The following is a 17,164-nucleotide window of genomic DNA, read 5'->3' on the forward strand; positions in this document are numbered from 1 at the left end:
GGCAGAGCTGGGGACGGGGCGGCCCTGGCGGGCTGCGTGGTTGGTAAACCCCTTTCTGAAGAATAATTCATAGGCAATAAGAGAAGTGGAGGGACATCCAGAGCTAAACCGGGGGCAGTGGGATACTGTTCTTCTGGAACCCTGGGCCAGTGACATCGGGGGCTCGTCATGCCAGGGGTGGGCCCGGCTCTCACCCTGGGCGCCCCCAGCCTCTCCCTGCACTTGCTAGGAGAGCGTCACAGAGCAAAGCCGGAGCGAGGCCCCAGGCTGCGGAGAGTGGCCCGACAGCCACTCAGCCCACCTCCGTCCTTTCACTGGAGGGTTTTGACCTCTGCTGCCACCTCAGCTGCCCAGAGAAGGATTGGGGGACTGAGACACACCTGCCAAGGTCATCTCCAAATCTATTTGTTCAAACTTGACCGAGATCCCCCGAGCAGCTGTCATGGATGCGGCGCGCACGGCGTACCAGGTCCTCTTGGAAGCTCTCGCCTGTGTGTACTGTGTCACAGCCCAGGGTGGCAGGTGCCGTCAGCACACCTGTTATAGATGAAGATGCCGAGGCCCAGAGGAATTCTGTGTCCTGCCTAAGGTCACCGAGCATGTACGCGGTAGAACCAGAAGTCTAACGCCGGCAGCCTGACTTCAGCCACGTCTGCGCCTTACCCACAGCTTCTCTTTTGAAGCACTGAATTTCTAGATCCAGGCAGGGAGCTGGAGGCAGGCTCGTTTCCTTTCAGACGACAGGACCCTCCCGTAGAGAACACAGATTCACAAGGTATGGGGAAAGCGAGCAACTTTTTCGTGTTGCCTCCTGTGTTCCTTCAGGAAGAAAGGGAGAGATCCCCAGGTGAAGAGGGACCCTACAGGTAGGCGTTTCTCATCAATCCAGGTGGCCGTGGCACCTGCAACCGAGGGGAGGAGGGGAGAGGTGGCATCCCAAGCCCACAAGTCTCTAAGGTCAACAGGGCCAGCAACTGTGGTGCTGGGTGGCTAGTCCTTCAGCGGGGTAGTCCAGGCCACTCACGTGCGGATGTTTCAGAAATGGCTGGATTCTGAGCAAGTTGCAGGAGCCACCTTTATATTGAAAGTCCACAGGCTTTACCTGCCTCTGGGAGCAGGTTGAGGGACCAAGGAAAGCCCGTTATAACAGCCCTGGAGTCCTTTTACCAAGATACCAACCTTTTCGTGGTGGTGGTGGTGGTTCTTTTTCCTAGGAGATGCATTTTTTAAACATATATTTTTAATAACATAAGATCATATGGTATAAGCCATTTTTAAATTTATGTTTTCACTTAACAGTACAGGGCGAGCATAGTACATATCTGTAACTGTATCAGTAATATATTTTGGTCATCCCTTTAAATTTTTGTTGTCTCGTAATTAAGTTAACCAACTTCCGGGGCGCCTGGGTGGCTCAGTCGTTAAGCGTCTGCCTTCGGCCCAGGTCATGATCCCAGGGTCCTGGGATCGAGCCCCGCATTGGGCTCCCTGCTCTGTGGGAGGCCTGCTTCTCCCTCTCCCCCCGCTTGTGTTCCCTCTCTCTCTGTCAAATAAATAAAATCTTAAAAAAAAAAAAAAAAGTTAACCAACTTCCTATTGCAAAAATTTAGGTTGTTTCCAATTTTCATTATTATAAACAGTGCTGTGGTAAACTTCCCTGTGCCTGAAACTTTGCGCACATCCTTAATAATTTCCTTGGGATTAATTTCCAGAAATGGAATTCCTGGGTAGAAATATATGCCTATTTTTAAGGCTTTTGCAGTGGATTGCTAAATGTCTCACCAGAGAGAATGTGCCAGTTACATTCTTACCAGGGCTGTGTGGGAGTGCCTGTCTTGTATGCCCGCGATGACGCAGCATCTTATCATTTTTTGAGTCTTTGCCGATTCGATAGGCAAAAATAAATATACAAAAAGTTTAAAAAGTCTTTTCTAGTTTGGATTTGGATTTTCTTTCTTCCCAACAATACTGTCATGTATTTACTCTCCAGTTATACATTTTCTTTTGTGAATCACATATTCTTGTTCTTTGTCTGTGAGATGTCCATCTTAGGAATTTGAAAAACTTCTTTGTGTATTAAGAATGCCAAACTTTTATCATGCGCTGCAGACATTTACCCTGGCTTGTTATCCAACGTCTTTAAATGTAAATTTTTATTTTTTATCAAACTTATACATAGTTTAAAGATCAAATGTGTTTTATAAGGCTATTATAAAAACCCTGACCACTCCTTCCATTATCATTTTCTGCTTCCCAGAATCAACCACTTTCAACCCCTATAACAGCTTCTTTTAGTAATCATGTCCATACCTCTAAATAACATGCTTATATTGCTATTTACTGAGTTGTCGTTTTGTTTTTCGGCAATATTTATTGGTTTCTCTCAATGGAAATCTCATATTGAAAGCTCTACAAGTTGGAAGTGATACACCCTCTTTCTATTCTTTCGGGTCAGTTTGAGGAACATGAAAAGGCGTTTCTGACGCAATTTAAAGTCACTCTTCAACACAACATGATTCTGATTATCCCCTCCTGACTTATGTGCTATTATTCTCCAGGATTTGCTCTACCTTGTTTTATTAATCCCACAAATGAGAAATCATTTTATACATTCAGTGTTGCTTTGGGTTTATGTACATATTTACCATTTCCTTTGCTCATTATACCTTCTTGCCTCTTCTGGCTTTCATCTAGGATTGTTTTTCTTCTGCTTGAAATAAATTCTCCATAATTTCCTTTAGTGGAGGTGGTTGATAAACTGAAATTTGACTGAAAGTGTTTCTGTTTTGAAAGCTAGTCTGAAGATATTTTTCAAAGATAGTTTCACTGAGTGTACAATTCTAGTTTTTCCTCTCAGCACATTGAAAATATTTATCCACTGTCTTTTGGCTTCCATTGTTGCTGTTGAAAAATCAGCTGTTAGTCTAATTATCGTCTTCTGTAGATGATTTGTCATTTTTCCCCCTCTGTTTTGTGTTTTTGTTTTTGTTTTTTAAGTAGGCTCCATACCTAGCATGGAGCCCAACACAGGGCTTGAACTCACAACCCTGAGATCAAGACCTGAGCTGAGATCGAGAGTTGGACACTTAACCGACTGAGCCACCCAGATGCCCCTCCCCTCTGGTTGTTTTTAAGACATACTTTTGTTTTTTCTGCAGTTTGACTATGATGTGGGTTTATATTTTTGTTTTATTTAGTCTCCTAAGGATTTGTTGGGCTTCCTTAGTTTACTTGGTTCATTTTTATCCATTCTGGAAAATTCTTAGCCATTACCTTTTTGAATATTGCTATTTCTCTCTTCTCCACCAAGAACTCCAGTTATATATATGTTAGACTTTCTCACTCTATCTTCATTGTCTCTTCATCTCTTTTTCATATTTTCTGTCTTTTTATATCATCCGGGCATTCTCTCATGATCTGTCTTGTAATTATTAGTTCTTTTTCAGTCATATCTAATCTGTTGAGTTTCCTAATTTCAGTTATTATAATTTATTCATTTCTAGAATTTCCATTTAGAGTTTTTCATATCTTTTGGCCATTATTCATAGTCTCTCTCTCATTTTCAGTTTCTTATTCCTTTTCATGTACTTTTATATACTTACATTCTTTTACTGATAATTCCAGTATTTGAAGTCTTTGCTTATCTAGGTTGCTGGCTTTTGCCCATTGATGCCTTTTTTTCCTTATATATTTTGTGCCTTTTGATGGTGATTGATCTCTTATTCCTTAGAATTGTATCAATAAATGATAAAATTGGATTGAAGATATGTTCATTTAGAGAGCATTCACATTTATTTCTGCCAAGCAGGAAGCACTGTATATCAGAACCACTTTTCCTTCCCATTAATGAGGTATATGTGTGTATGTGTGTGCACATACGTGATGTGTATTTGAGATATAATTTACATACCATAAAATTCACCCTTTTAAAGTATAATTTAGTGGTTTTAGTATATTCACAAAATTCAGGACCAATTTTAAAATATCCTTGGCTTGAGGTTTAGACCACACAGGCATTGTGAATTCATGCTGTACACCCACGTGAGGGCTACCTTTATGGTTACAAATTCTTGAGTGAGATTTACTTTCCTTTACTTAAAACCAAGATCAAAAGACCACTTTTCTCTGCTGTCCCATTCGGCAGGGCATATTTTTTTTTCTATGTGCCTTATAGATATGGTATAGCCCTGGTCCCAGCTTTATACAAGAGTTTCCTTGGGGTGCCTGGGTGGCTCAGTTACTTAGGCATTTACCTTTGCTTCAGGTCATGATCCCAGGGTTCTGGGATCAAGCCCCACGTTGGGCTCTCTGCTAAGTGGAAAGCCTTCTTCTCCCTCTGCTGCTCCCCCTGCTTGTGTTCTCCCTCCCTGTCAAATAAATAAATCTTTAAAGAAAAAAATAAAATAGTCTTAAAAATTCAAAGAAATTAAAAAAAAAAGTTTCCTCTCAGACTCTCTCTTTAAGAGTTTTGTCTCCTATCTCCTATATCTTCATGGTAATCAGAACAGAAGTTCAGGGTCACAGAAGTTAAGCAGGTGCCCCAGGGCAACTGCTGGTTCTGGAATTAGCTCACTTCTCTGAATTCCAGCTCTTGGCTCATGTTTGGTCTTAGAAGATTTGATTCTTTACTTGCCAACTCAGCAATGCATTTAGAAATATTTTTTTAAAAATACATTATTTAGCATATTTAGTTTGTAGTGGCAGCGTTGTTTGGGACAGTGCAAGACTACTGTCTGCCTTTCTCTTTTGTTTACAGTGCACATTTTTTTCTTTCTTCCATCTTTAGCCAACCCTCCAGGGAGACCGCGTGGTTCAGTTCTAACCACGTCTTGTTTTATGTGGCCCTTCTGTTCCTTCTGCGGGCTGTAGTGGAATTCCTTGAGCTGACTAAGGACGTTTGCAGTTCCTTGAAGAAGGGCATGTTGCTGCTTCCTCAGAGACACAGCCATATGAGCCTGAGAGGCTCAACAACAGCCAAATCTCACACTCATCTTAAGCCTATAATAGAGTGAAATTCATTTTCTTCCTCTGCTTGTGTTTTACCAGCTTCAGGGTATGGGTTTTGAGTCCTTTCTACCTCCCCACAATCACTTTTATTCTGACTTCTTTTAAGAGACTAATTTCTCTCATTGTGCCCGAGGAGAGAGAAAGCATCCTCAAACCTTTGCACCTCTCTGGAGGCCAGCTTGACTTGCAGCTCAAATAGGAAGAACAAAGGGAATAAGCTGTATGGGTGGGTCTCTGATCTCCATAACCCGGGAGTCTCAAGTTGAACTTACAGACTTGGCGGCTGCCCCTGGAAACACCCCTCCATATCCCATTGCCAGCTGAATGTGGGCCTGGCCTGTCTGGGGCTGGGCTCCAGAGGAGCCCAAATGCCTGGGCAACTTCCCTCCCCCTTCAGGAAGTTTCTGTTAATTATCAGTTACAGGAAACAGAATAGGAAGCATGAAAACAGCAATTCTCAAAGGATTTGGGGAGAAAAGGGTTCCCTTAGGAAAGTTTGTCAGAATCTCTTATGGAAGATTTTAAAATCATCCCCCCCAGACCCCAATAAGTGAGTCACACTTCTGGTAGGAGGGGACCAGAGTGCGGAAATGCGGAGAACCACTGATCTAGAACTGCATTGTCCAGTATTGTAGCCATTAGTCACGGGTGGTTATTGTGCTCTTGAAGTACAGCTAGAATAATACTCTGGATTTTACAGGTGTAATACCAGAAAAAGAAGGCAAAGTATCTCAATAATTTTTATATCAATTACATATTGAAATGCTATTTTAAATATGTCAGGGTATGTAAAATATTTATTAAAATTAATTTCAGCTGTAACTTTTTAAAATAAAGTTACATATGTGGCTGGCATTTGTGTCTTACTCTATACATCTCTTAGACAGTGCTGATCTAGAAGATAACTTGTTCCTTTTGGGAAAGTGTGTGTGTATGTGTGTGTGTGATATTTTGAGCCCAAAACGTTGGTTCAGCCTATAGCCTCTACTGGTCAGATGGTTGGCCAACTTTGCCTGACTCATACAGATAGAGGTGACTTCATTCATTCCCACAGAGGTTTCTCAACAGTGCCCACAGCCCCTGATCCTAAGGAGAAAGGAAAATATCATTCCCAGGTGAGGAAAATAAAAATAGGTTTTTAAAGGAACCATGTAATCAGCAATAACTTTAAATGGTCCTTGTCCTCATTGCATTCTCTAGAAACTCGTTATACTCCGTGCCCTCCAATTAGCACATGTATTTCATATTCACTTCCATATTAGTTTAGATATCCAGGCTCTTAGAAGGTTCTTTTGATCTTCAGGAGCTGGCATCCCGGCAGTGGCGGGCTCTGGCTTCCAAGCTGTTTCTGGGTCATGTGCACACGTTGTCAGAGTAGCAAGACAGCCTTCTTGGGTTGGACTCAGGCGTCCCACCTACCTGCTCTGACTCTGAACCCCCTGCCTTGACAAATGGCACTTGACACCACCAATGATTACCTCTGTGCCCAGTTTTCCCACAACTTTTACAGGATCCTGACATTTTTAACCACTGTTCTCTTTGCCACCATCTTGGGCAATATGGCAGAAAATGATCACTTCAAGATATTTTCTGACTAACCTGCATCCATCCCTAATTTATAAATGTCCAACAACAGTCCATACAAGTAAGCACCCTTTCCTTGGCACCCCTGCATGGGACATGACCCCTCCAAAACCAGAGGATTTGCTACAATGCACTTTGTCCTTTCCGCTGGGTGCCGTGAGAGCTCAGGGACCTGGGCAGGGAGCAGGCTGCCTGGGGACTTGGGCAGGGAGCATGACCCCCTGTACCTCCTCTGCCTCCCGTGCAAAGTGGGAAGAATGAGAGCACCTACCTCAACGCTGTGCAAGATTGAACAAATGAGGGCACATCGAGAGCTGACATCGATCAGTGTTTGGCACACACACACACTTCTTTTTTTTTCTTTTTAAACAAAATGACATCATAGTCAATTCTATTTTGAAACCTGTTGTTTTAATTCGATAATACCTGTAGAATATCTTTATTTTATGTTACATTATTTTAATACCTCAGAGTGTCCTTTCATATAGATATACTGCAACTCGTTTAATTGATCGCCTACTGTAGATTTTCAGTTTTGTTTGTTCCTTCCTTCCTTCCTTTTTTGCTATTATAAACAATGACATCATGAATATCAGTGCAGCTAAATTGTCCACATTCTTGAGTATTTCCTTAGCATGAATATTCAAAGAAAACAGAATCACTGCCTCAAACCTGTTTATATTATAAGGTTTTGATAATATGGCCAAATCCTTCATAGGTGTTCCAGAATTATGCATGTCCCCGCCCCCACCCGCTGCCGGCAAGAGTAGGTGTCAGGGTGGAGAGCTGCTGGCTTTTACCCTCCTACCACACAGAAAACACAGTTCACAACCTTGACGCTTGGAAGTGCTTCCTTCCCTGCGCTCACACCTGACCTGCACCCCCCACACCCCTCCCTGAGCCTGCCCAGACGCCTGAGCTTCAGATGCTTGCCCCTGAGCCCCACACCGGTCTCCTTCTAGTGGTTTTCATCATTTATTCCACTTCCTGTAAAATGCAGTCCTACCTGGTATTTTTGCTTCATAATTTCTCCCACTGCATTGTCAGAATAATTCCCGTGGGAGAAAAAAAGAAAGATGAAATTATTCGACCTGAATCCACTTCTTTACTGATACATCCGCTCCTGGCTTTTCTGAAGGTTTCCGTCTCTTTCAGAAGCCAGCAAGTTCTCACTGATCCATTTTCTTGTGTTTCAGCTGCTGAAAGGAACAGTTGGCCAGAAAGTAACACTGAATCCCACATAGAAAACGTCACCTTTGATCAGAACCAAATGGACTTTTCCACAGTGGTCTCCAAGGAGGGTGTGAGGACTCAGACCCCCAGAAAGAACCACACTTCTTCAGATGCTCCAGAAAACTTCACTCCACAAACTGAAGCAGCAGATGCTGGAGGAAGAAACGACTCTTCCGGGAAGACAAATTTCACCATTTCCCCCGTCGGGGCTGAGACAGCAACAGCTCTGACTGCCCAGAGCATCACCATAGGTGAGTTTGTGCCAGTGATGGCCCGTTTCATGCATGTATGTCCCCTCCTGGAAAACGAAGTTTCTGCGTCTCTCTCTTCCCCAGCCTGAGCCCTGGTGCCCATCCAAGGGTCCTGGGCTGTGGGTCAGACCTGTGGCTTCGACTCCCTCTGTGGCACGCTGTGATTAACTGAGTTAGCCATGTAGACCAGGTGAGGGTGCAGATTTGCCTGGAGGCCTGAGCAGCCCCATGGAATTGACACTCCGTGGCCAGACTGAATCCCAGCAACACCGGTGACCGTGCCACACACCACAGTCTCAGAGGTACCGGGTCTGGTCCAGCGGGCCGTACAGCTGCGTCTGTGTGCACGTCGCTCCAGTGGTTTCTCCGTCAGTCTACACAGCTCAGTGGCTTGGCACTTTTTGCAAAAAGGTTTCAAGAAGGGGCTGGGGCTAGATGAGTAAGATTTGACTGAGGAAGGGAAGACAAAGAAAATTGGCACCAATTAGGTACCTACTGCATACCGACACATCTGTTCCCTCAATTCTCACAGCAAGCCAATGAGGTCACATTATCCTCATTTTAGGAATTTGGAAACTGGAGGTAGGGAAGTTAATTAATCTGAGGTGTCTAGGTCAAACAGCTAATAAGTTTTAGAGTTGGGATTTGAGCCTCTCTGTGCATCTGAGCAAGGTGGGAAGGGTAGCTGAGGAGCGGGATGCACAGACCATGTGAGGAAAGAAGAGAAGCTTGGTCTCTTTGTGGGGCGGGAAGGCCAGCAGCATCCCATGGGGAGGGCGTTGGTCACATGTGGAGGAGAGGACAGTTGTGTGGATGGGGTTAGGGGCAGACATTGAGGACTTTGAAAACCAGGCAGTTTAGATTTGGTGTGGTAGGAAGAGTCACCAAAGGTTTTTGAACAAGACGGTGACATGATCAAAGCGAATTTGGGGAAGATTCAGCTGGCAGGCAGGTAGAAGACGTCTGGGGTGGGAGATGGGGCAGAGTCAGGGAGACCACCCAGGCAGATGCCAGGTGCTAAGACCCATGACCTGGTGGCCTCAGGGGCAGAGAGGAAGGGATTGGTAAAGACTCTTCACAAAGGAAAATGGATACGACCTGGTAACAGCCTAAAAGTAGAGAATGAAGCCATCAAAGATGACCCCCTGGTCTCACGAGCTAGTTCCAGGAGGTCGGGCTGAGGGACTCAATTCTATAAAGAGTACAAGTGACAGTATTTTATGTTCCATTCATGAGTGATGGACAGAGAGCTTAGAACCGCACAGGATGCCGCCTGGGTGTGTTGGTCATGCAGATATTGGAAATTTCGTTTATGTTGAGTTCAGGTCAGTTCTGAGACCAGCTTTGTGGAATGTGAGTGACAAGTCATGGTGATCGGAATCGGATCTTTGGTTCCATATCGTCTGATACTTAGCTTCATTGTGCCCCTTTTATAATAACTTGACCACTATAAATGCTATCTTTGTTGGGGAGATCTGAACACAAGCTTTGTCTTGGTTTGCGGTCTCTCATTCAGGAGTGAATTTTTCACAGAATGAATAATTGCTCCTCATTTCTCCTCAGAGAGGTCAGAGGTGAGCCCACTACCCCATTACTCAGACATTTGGAAGTCTGCTGGTGGAATTGTAATTGTTGCCGTCTGCTTTCAGCTTTGGGAACTCCTCACTTGCCATCCAGCTCAGGGTCTGAAGGAAGAACTGCCCCTTCGCACACGGAGAGCGCAACATCCCGGGGGTCCCTGGCGAGAGGAAAGGGGCTCCCAGAAGAAGTGACCGTGCACAGCCAAGTGGCTGCCACTTGGGTTTTAGGCCAGTCCCCTCTTCCTGCTCTGGAGGTGGGAGAAGGGAAGAGAAACATCTCAGGACCGGCGTTCTCCTGGCTGCCTTTCTCCAGGACACCGGCTTACTCCCCTCCCTCAGAGCCCTCCTCGGGTGAGTGCTCCTATCCAGCCTCCCTCGCGGAAGTCATCCAGAATAGAAGTAGGAGATGCGCACAGCTTGCTAGTAACATCCCTGTCACAGGGGCTGAGGGGAGAAGACATTAAGGACAAATGTGAAGTATATGGGGGCAGAAGTACCATCTGTACAATGTATTTTCGTCCTGAAGTCCATCTTTATAATGTGCTTTCTTTAACTGCGTAAAGAGGAACATAAGAGTTGGTCTGGTGGCTGCTCTAGGCCCTTTGTGTCCACCATCCTCTGCTTGTCCCCCCTCGCCCCACGTGCACAAAGTGTTGTTGGTGTGTCTCCTTGCACAAGAGGCCATGCTCTGGGGTGAGTGAAGTGGTGAGCGTTGTGTCATTTGATTAGGAGTTAGATTTGTGTTTCTTCATCATTGCAAAATCGTTTCTTGCGATGGCAAAGATAGCATAGATAGGCATTTTTCTAGGTATCATTAAAAAAAACAACAAACCCACAGTGCCGGTGTTTGCAAGGCTGCAGCGGTGGGGGACTCGCCTCTCTGCCTCTTCAGCATCTAGTCATCAGCTAAGGCCCCACACAGGCATTCCGTTCCAGCAAGCCCGTTCTCAGCCCTCCAAGCCTCTGTGCCATCCACCCCATCACCCTAGGGTATCCAGCACCTGTCTACCCAGAGGGACTGTGATCCTCTCGAGGACACAGGTTGTGTCTATCACTTCTCTCAGGTTCCCTGCCATCCCAGAACAAGGTACAGTTGGTAAGTAATGGGGATTAGCATGTGCCCCAATATCACAAGGCTCCTCCAGCCGCAGGCCAAAGAGAATGCTGGAAATTCTGCCGGCCTTTTCTCTTCTCTGAGGTTTTATTCAGAGTCTGTGCATGCTGTGTGTGTTTTCATCCACATGCCTGAGGAAGCAGGACAGAGAAGTCTGGAAATAGAGGTTAGGTTGCTTCCGAAATTGTCATTTCCAAATTTTCATAGGTCAGGGGATTTAGGGATACTTTGAATGACCAGAGGTTTGGGTTTATGTCACCAAAGTATGAACGTGGATGTCCTTTTTGGAATGCCTATTTAAAGCAGCCAATTCCTCCTTTATGTACTCTGTATACAGTTTCTGCTGACTAGGTATGTATATAATTTATGATTCATGTTTTTGGAGATTCCTTTTAAGATTATTCTTAAACATTGGTTAGATTGGATAAAAGCTATGAGCCTATTTCTAGCTTCAAAGTTCTGTGGTTCAGTGATTTACAACCAACTTTACTAAATGGTAGAAAGGAAGCATTTTCTAGGAAGCTACACTTTGATTCTGGTCAAGGTCATTTAATATTTATAATTTAAACTCAACCCACTACTGTGGTTTGTATTTTGAAAATCAGCCTATGTTTCTAACTTTACTGGACTTGGCTCTGTTGTCACGTAGATTTTTCAACATTGAAAAAATTAGTTGGCCCTCAAGTTCCTTGAGCATTTGTCCTTTTAGAACCTTATACTTATACTTTTAGTTTTTGAAGAGTTCTGCCATATCTTTCCTACTCCTTGAATCTTTCACTGAGCATTTGTCTTCCTTTTTACTGACCTGGGTATTCTGTGCTAGGTCTAGGCCCACCTCCCTCATGTGAGGCCTGGCTAGCCAGGAGTTAGGCGCTTCCAAAAACTAGATGCTAGGGCTCAAGGTGCTGCTAAATGAGGGAATGTTAAATGACCCATCTGGGTCTAGCCTGCCAGCCTGCCCCCTCCCTGCAGAGACCTGAAGTCACATGGGAAACACAGTTCGGCTTTTACTTTTAAAGCTGGGCTAGTAACTGCTCACCTGCTATAACCAGAGCTCTGGTATACCTCCTACCTGCCCTTTATTTTTTTTTTTTTTAAGATTTTATTTATTTATTTGAGAGAGAGAGAGCACAAGAGGGGGGAGCGGGAGAGGGAGAAGCAGACTCCCTGCTGAGCAGGGAGCCCGATGCGGGACTCGATCCCGGGACTTCAGGATCATGACCTGAGCCGAAGGCAGTCGCTTAACCAACTGAGCCACCCAGGCGCCCCCTACCCGCCCTTTAAATCTAGATCCCGAGACCTTACTATCTCTGCCTGAGCCTGACAGCGAGCACTGAGAGCCGGCAGCCCTTGCCCCAGGCAGACCTGGAGGCGCCTTGCCCAGCTGGCACTCCATAGAAGGGAAGCAAAGAGGGGGGTGTGGGGGGGCGCCTATTGACACTTGGCTACTCCATCCACCAGTAAATGTGACCCAGCGAAAGTGCTGACACTTAGACCAGTCAGATGAGCTGTGCTCCCCTCAAAGTGAGCTTTTGCATGGCCCCCCGGGAGCCTGGCCCGGGAAGGATGGGGCTCCCTAGGAAAAACATGAAAGGATTAGACCAGATGATCCTAAAGATCCTTTCTAGCTCCAGCCTCTGTTACTCTAAACACATCCAGCCTTGGTATTCTGTGCTCCTGTCCCTCCTCACTGTACTACAAAGAAACAGGCATGCAGCACAACCTCATCTGAGGCCTGGCTAGCCAGGCTTTCCCTGCTCCCCAAAATAAATTATATGCCAGGAACGTATGCCTTAAAGCAGGTATAAGGCCAGACTGCTAAATCAGATTTTTAAAAAAGAGATCAGACGCCATTTGAAATGATTTTTCTTGCTGCTTTATGTCTTTCTGTCCTTTCCATATGTTCTGTTAGGACCATGTCCTATTTGATCATTGGGGGAAAAATAAAGCAACTAACAGGGAAAAAGTTCTCTTTTGAAGGCAGAAAGAGATATGTATATGTTGAATTGTGTGAGAATGGCTACAGTTGAGCACTAAATTTAGTCCTGAGCTTCCTGGAAACCAGGGCACAAAGGGAAACTGGGTGGGGCGTGAGACCATTGTCAGATAAAGTAAGCATACAATTTCATCCATAGGCATGAGTGTGTTGCGGGCTGTGAATTCTAAGACGACTGTTTATGTAAGGAATGTTGAGAATCGTAGTAGAAAATGCCGCCAATTGCTGTTTTTAGGATATTGTGCTAATGTTCTTTAAAAGGCGGTATTTTATATAGATTCTCAGTAGGAGCTCAGGGTGTAATAATGGATCTCAACTCATGAAAGTATTTCTATGGATAGCTGAGCCAATGTGGTCCAGGTAAATTGCTTTGTGATTTCACTTTGTAAAGGAAGAGAGGATAAATAACTGAGGAGATTGTAGATTTAGCATATCTTTCTCAACTATCAGCTGCTTCAAGTAGATTTTTGGCAGGTTCTGGACAGCAGTCAAGCCAAGGTTGAGCATTTGCTGCATGCCTGAGGTTCCAGCATTTTGTGTTGAGATTGGAGAGTGACCCATATACTTTTACCAGATGGGTGGGCATTCTTTCTACCTCCTGTTATAAAGATTAGGGAACTTGGCTTGTTTCTGCTCCCAAATGGATGGTCTTCCCATTTTTGAATGGGGGCTTCAAGGGTAGAAATGAGCAAGGGATGGCAGTTATTAAACAACCAATATTGCTGGCCCGTTGATTAGAAACATGGTAAATTTCCCCCTAGATACTCAGCAGGGAGAATAGTGTAAGTGGTGACTACAGATGAGTTTGACCAACCATTCTCTCCTTTTGTTAAGAGGTACGACTTGGATAGAAGTATTCACTACTTCATAGCTTTACTGTGAGGATTCAATGAGATTATGTATATCAAGTACTTATTTAGCACAACATATAAGGTTGTATGTAAGATACTGGCACATTGTACTTGGTCGGTAAATGGCAGCTTTTAATAATGACTGTGAGATGATGAAGCAGTGTTCCACAGAGCCTTGGTCAGGGACAACATAGCTGTTGTCCTTTTGTGGTTTTCAGTGTTTGTGACTTGTGTAATTGTATTTCTGTGGCCATTGATTTGCTATACAGGTATTCGGGCTGAGTCTGCCTGAATAACTGCCACTGTACAGTGAATCGATGAAGTAATGCAGTTGGCTAGGAATAAAAATGCTTTGAAAGAGCACCCAGCAACTGATGCGGTTGTTAAGTTGGCAGATTTAGATGATGATTCTAATGACATCAGGCCTGAGAAGCTAGGTGGTTAGTGAGGATTTGGGGCACATCTATATTCTGCATTCCTTTTTTTATACTACTGGATTTTTGTTTGGTTTTTAAGTAAGGGTGTGTTTAAATAGGCTAGGACTCTATTTTGGAGTCCAGTCTATTTTTTTTGTTTCAATTACTAGTTGTGTGGATTGCTTGCATCTTCATTTTGCTTTCCTAAAGCCCAGTGAGCAGAACTGCAGGGTATTCTAGGTATAACTGGTTCCATGGTTTGTACAAGAGTAGGAGGAACCTTTGTGTTTCCTGTGCTCACTCTCTCTCTAATTATATTTGATATTTGTTTGCGCTTTTGGTCACAACTGCACATAGGACTGGTCTTCAAGAGACCTTTTGTTTTTTTTTTTAAAGATTTTATTTATTTATTTGACAGAGAGACAGATAGTGAGAGCAGGAACACAAGCAGGGGGGAGTAGGAGAGGGAGAAGCAGGCTTCCCACCGAGCAGGGAGCCCGATGCGGGGCTCGATCCCAGGACCCTGGGATCATGACCTGAGCCGAAGGCAGACGCTTAACGACTGAGCCACCCAGGCACCCCAAGGGACCTATTTTTTTTAAGATTTTATTTATCCATTTTAGAGAGAGAGTGCAAGCAGGGGGAGGAGCAGAGGGAGAGGGAGAAGGAAGGGGGAAAGAATCTCAAGCAAACTCTTCACTGAGCATGGAGCCTGATGCGGGGCTCAGTCTTGTGACCCTGAGATCAGGTCCCGAACCAAAACCGAGAGTCGGGCACTCAACCGACTAAGCCACCCAGGCGCCCCTTTAAGGGACCATTTATAATGAGAACTTAATTCTTCCCTTTCTAGGTCATAAATAACAGCTTGAAACCTTTCATTATAAAGGTGTAGAGTACTTTTTATTATTTTTGGCTTAAAAAGAAAAATGTTTTTTCTTGCCCTTGGATCTTGCCGGCCATGTTTCTTCCCACTCACCACGCTTTCCTGCGGTTTATTCCTGTTTGGAATGAGGACGTCAGTGTGCCCTTCCGGAGGCCAGTTCTCAGGGTGTCCTTTGGAAAGTTCTTCGTGGAAGAGAGCCATCAGCAAGCCACCTTACTTCTGTGGAACAGACTGCATATTTTTACCAAAATGGCCTATAATTCAATTTTTGAGGTTCTTGACAATTAATCCAGTGTCTGCCATCCTTTTCATCAGAAAAAGTGTTCCCTACCTGGAGTCCTTGATCTTCCAGGGGTCCACTGGGGTCGTACGTAAGCTTGAGAGCCGGTCTCCAAAGCCTAATGAGGCTGACTATAATAACGGAGCCTGTTTGCTTTTGGATGGAATTAAATAAATCAGTGGGGTAACATTGCGCTGACTAGAAGCTCTGTTACTTCTTAAATGCGGTCCGGTTAATAGTCTTTCAAAACATCAGGTTTACGTGGCCATGAGGTGGGAATAATAAAGAATATAGAACCCTTGATGGGGACAAGGCCCGGAATGATTGCTCTAGGCTAGTATTATTCCCACTGTGGTCTGCAGAGCCCTGGCCTCCCCAGGGGTGACCTGGGGGCTGGGCTCCTGGAACCGCCTTACTTTTATTCATTTATATATATGGGTTTTAATCTATAATAGCATTTGAACAAAAGGGTTACATTGCTAAAATAAAACAAAACAAGAGCGTGTACCTTATCACAATGGCCTATCCCTGTATAATCTCTAAGCTGGAATTCCAGAGTAGAAGTTTTTTCCTTCCTCTATAAAAACCAAGGCAAAGAATGTCTAGAGGCTTTCTTCCATCTTCCTTTCAGCTAGAGCCAAAGCTTCCCATTGTGCTGGGTGCAGGACCTCACCGCTTCTCTGCTTAGCTCTATGAGAATCAGAGCCCGGGAAGAGAGAATGTCGGATGTGTTTATCTGTGTTTAGGTCCACATCATCTAGATTTATGCAACAAAATGTAATAAGCATTATTTGTATCTAGATACATCCCTGATTTTCTTAAACCCTTGACTAGCCTTAAAGCATGTTTTCTTCCATTTTAGCTTCTGGAAGCACAGAGGTGCTAAACAACTCCACTGTTCTCCCAAGCGCCTTGGCGAGTCGGACAGAGAGTATGCATGTTGCCACCACGCTCCCCAGTGGTGTCCCAGGGTTGCTCCAGTCCTTAACCATCAGTCTGTGGCCTCTAAATGAGACAGAGAGTTTCCTCAAGGACTCCAAAATTGCCCGGACTTCAGTATCAGCCCATTCTTCACACTTTGAGGCAGGGTTGCAAAGAAACAGTGAAGTAATCAGGAATCCGGGGGATGGGGGATTCATTGAGCCGTCCACAGAAAATGGATTTGGCCTCGCATCTTCCAGGGTCTCCGTGGGATTCTGGCAAAATGATTCCCCAAGTAAGTATTTCATCTTTACTTGATCTATTATGGACATTTAAAAACTGTTGGATTGTCTTGAAAGATGGCTTCAAGACCATTTTCCATCTCAAAAAAAAAGAAAGGAAAAGATGTGTTCTTAGCTAGCACCATCTCCTTTATCTGGTATACCACGTTTTGATTTTCATCCTTATGAGAACACTGTGAAGTTCGTCAGAAGGCATCACGCCTCCTGCTTTTTTATGGGTGAGGAAACTAAGGCTCGGAGGGTTGAAGAAGTGAGGGCGCAGTCCTGTCTCCTGTTCCGAGCAGAGTTGAGCGCTTGGCCTCGGAGCTGGTGCTGTGGGTGGCCTCTTACCACCTGCGGGATTGTGCTTAGTGAGAGCTGGCCTGCTCTTTCAGACAGCCCGGGGTTCGTTTGCGTACAGATCATTCTCCCAAATAAAACATGCAGATAGAAATATATTCCCCCAAAGTCATCATTTCAGTATACGCCCTCCAGTTTATTTTTGGTTTGCTATACTTGAAAATTTGAATTACCTTTATTAATAATGGAATTGCTTGAGAAGAATGCTTCTGAGCAAGCACTGTATGTAGGCACAGCATATTTGTTGGACGTAACACACTCTGTCCTTTGACCACTCTGGGGGAAAGAGAATAAAACACCCAAGCATGTAAGCTACTCATTCTCTTTAAAAGCTCCCTCCTTGGGAGACGAGCCATGAGAGACGATGGACTCTGAAAAACAAACTGAGGGTTCTAGAGGGGAGGGGG

General features: G+C 44.6%; 1 protein-coding gene across 1 annotated transcript in view; it reads left to right on the forward strand.

Moving 5' to 3' along the window:
- LOC145720606 (protein HEG homolog 1-like) overlaps positions 1-17,155 on the forward strand; it is a 35,714-nt gene extending 18,559 nt beyond the window's left edge. The window contains exons 3-5 of the mRNA XM_081814804.1: positions 7,788-8,075; positions 9,725-10,006; positions 16,058-17,155. Of these exons, the coding sequence (XP_081670930.1) occupies positions 7,788-8,075; positions 9,725-10,006; positions 16,058-16,434 (947 nt within the window). The 3' untranslated portion in view covers positions 16,435-17,155. The remainder of the gene's footprint in view (positions 1-7,787; positions 8,076-9,724; positions 10,007-16,057) is intronic.
- The last annotated feature ends 9 nt before the right edge of the window (positions 17,156-17,164 follow it).

Source organism: Leptonychotes weddellii, chromosome 1, assembly GCF_054177405.1.
Source record: "Leptonychotes weddellii isolate Sample4059 chromosome 1, ASM5417740v2, whole genome shotgun sequence".
NCBI classification, from domain to species: Eukaryota; Metazoa; Chordata; class Mammalia; order Carnivora; family Phocidae; genus Leptonychotes; species Leptonychotes weddellii.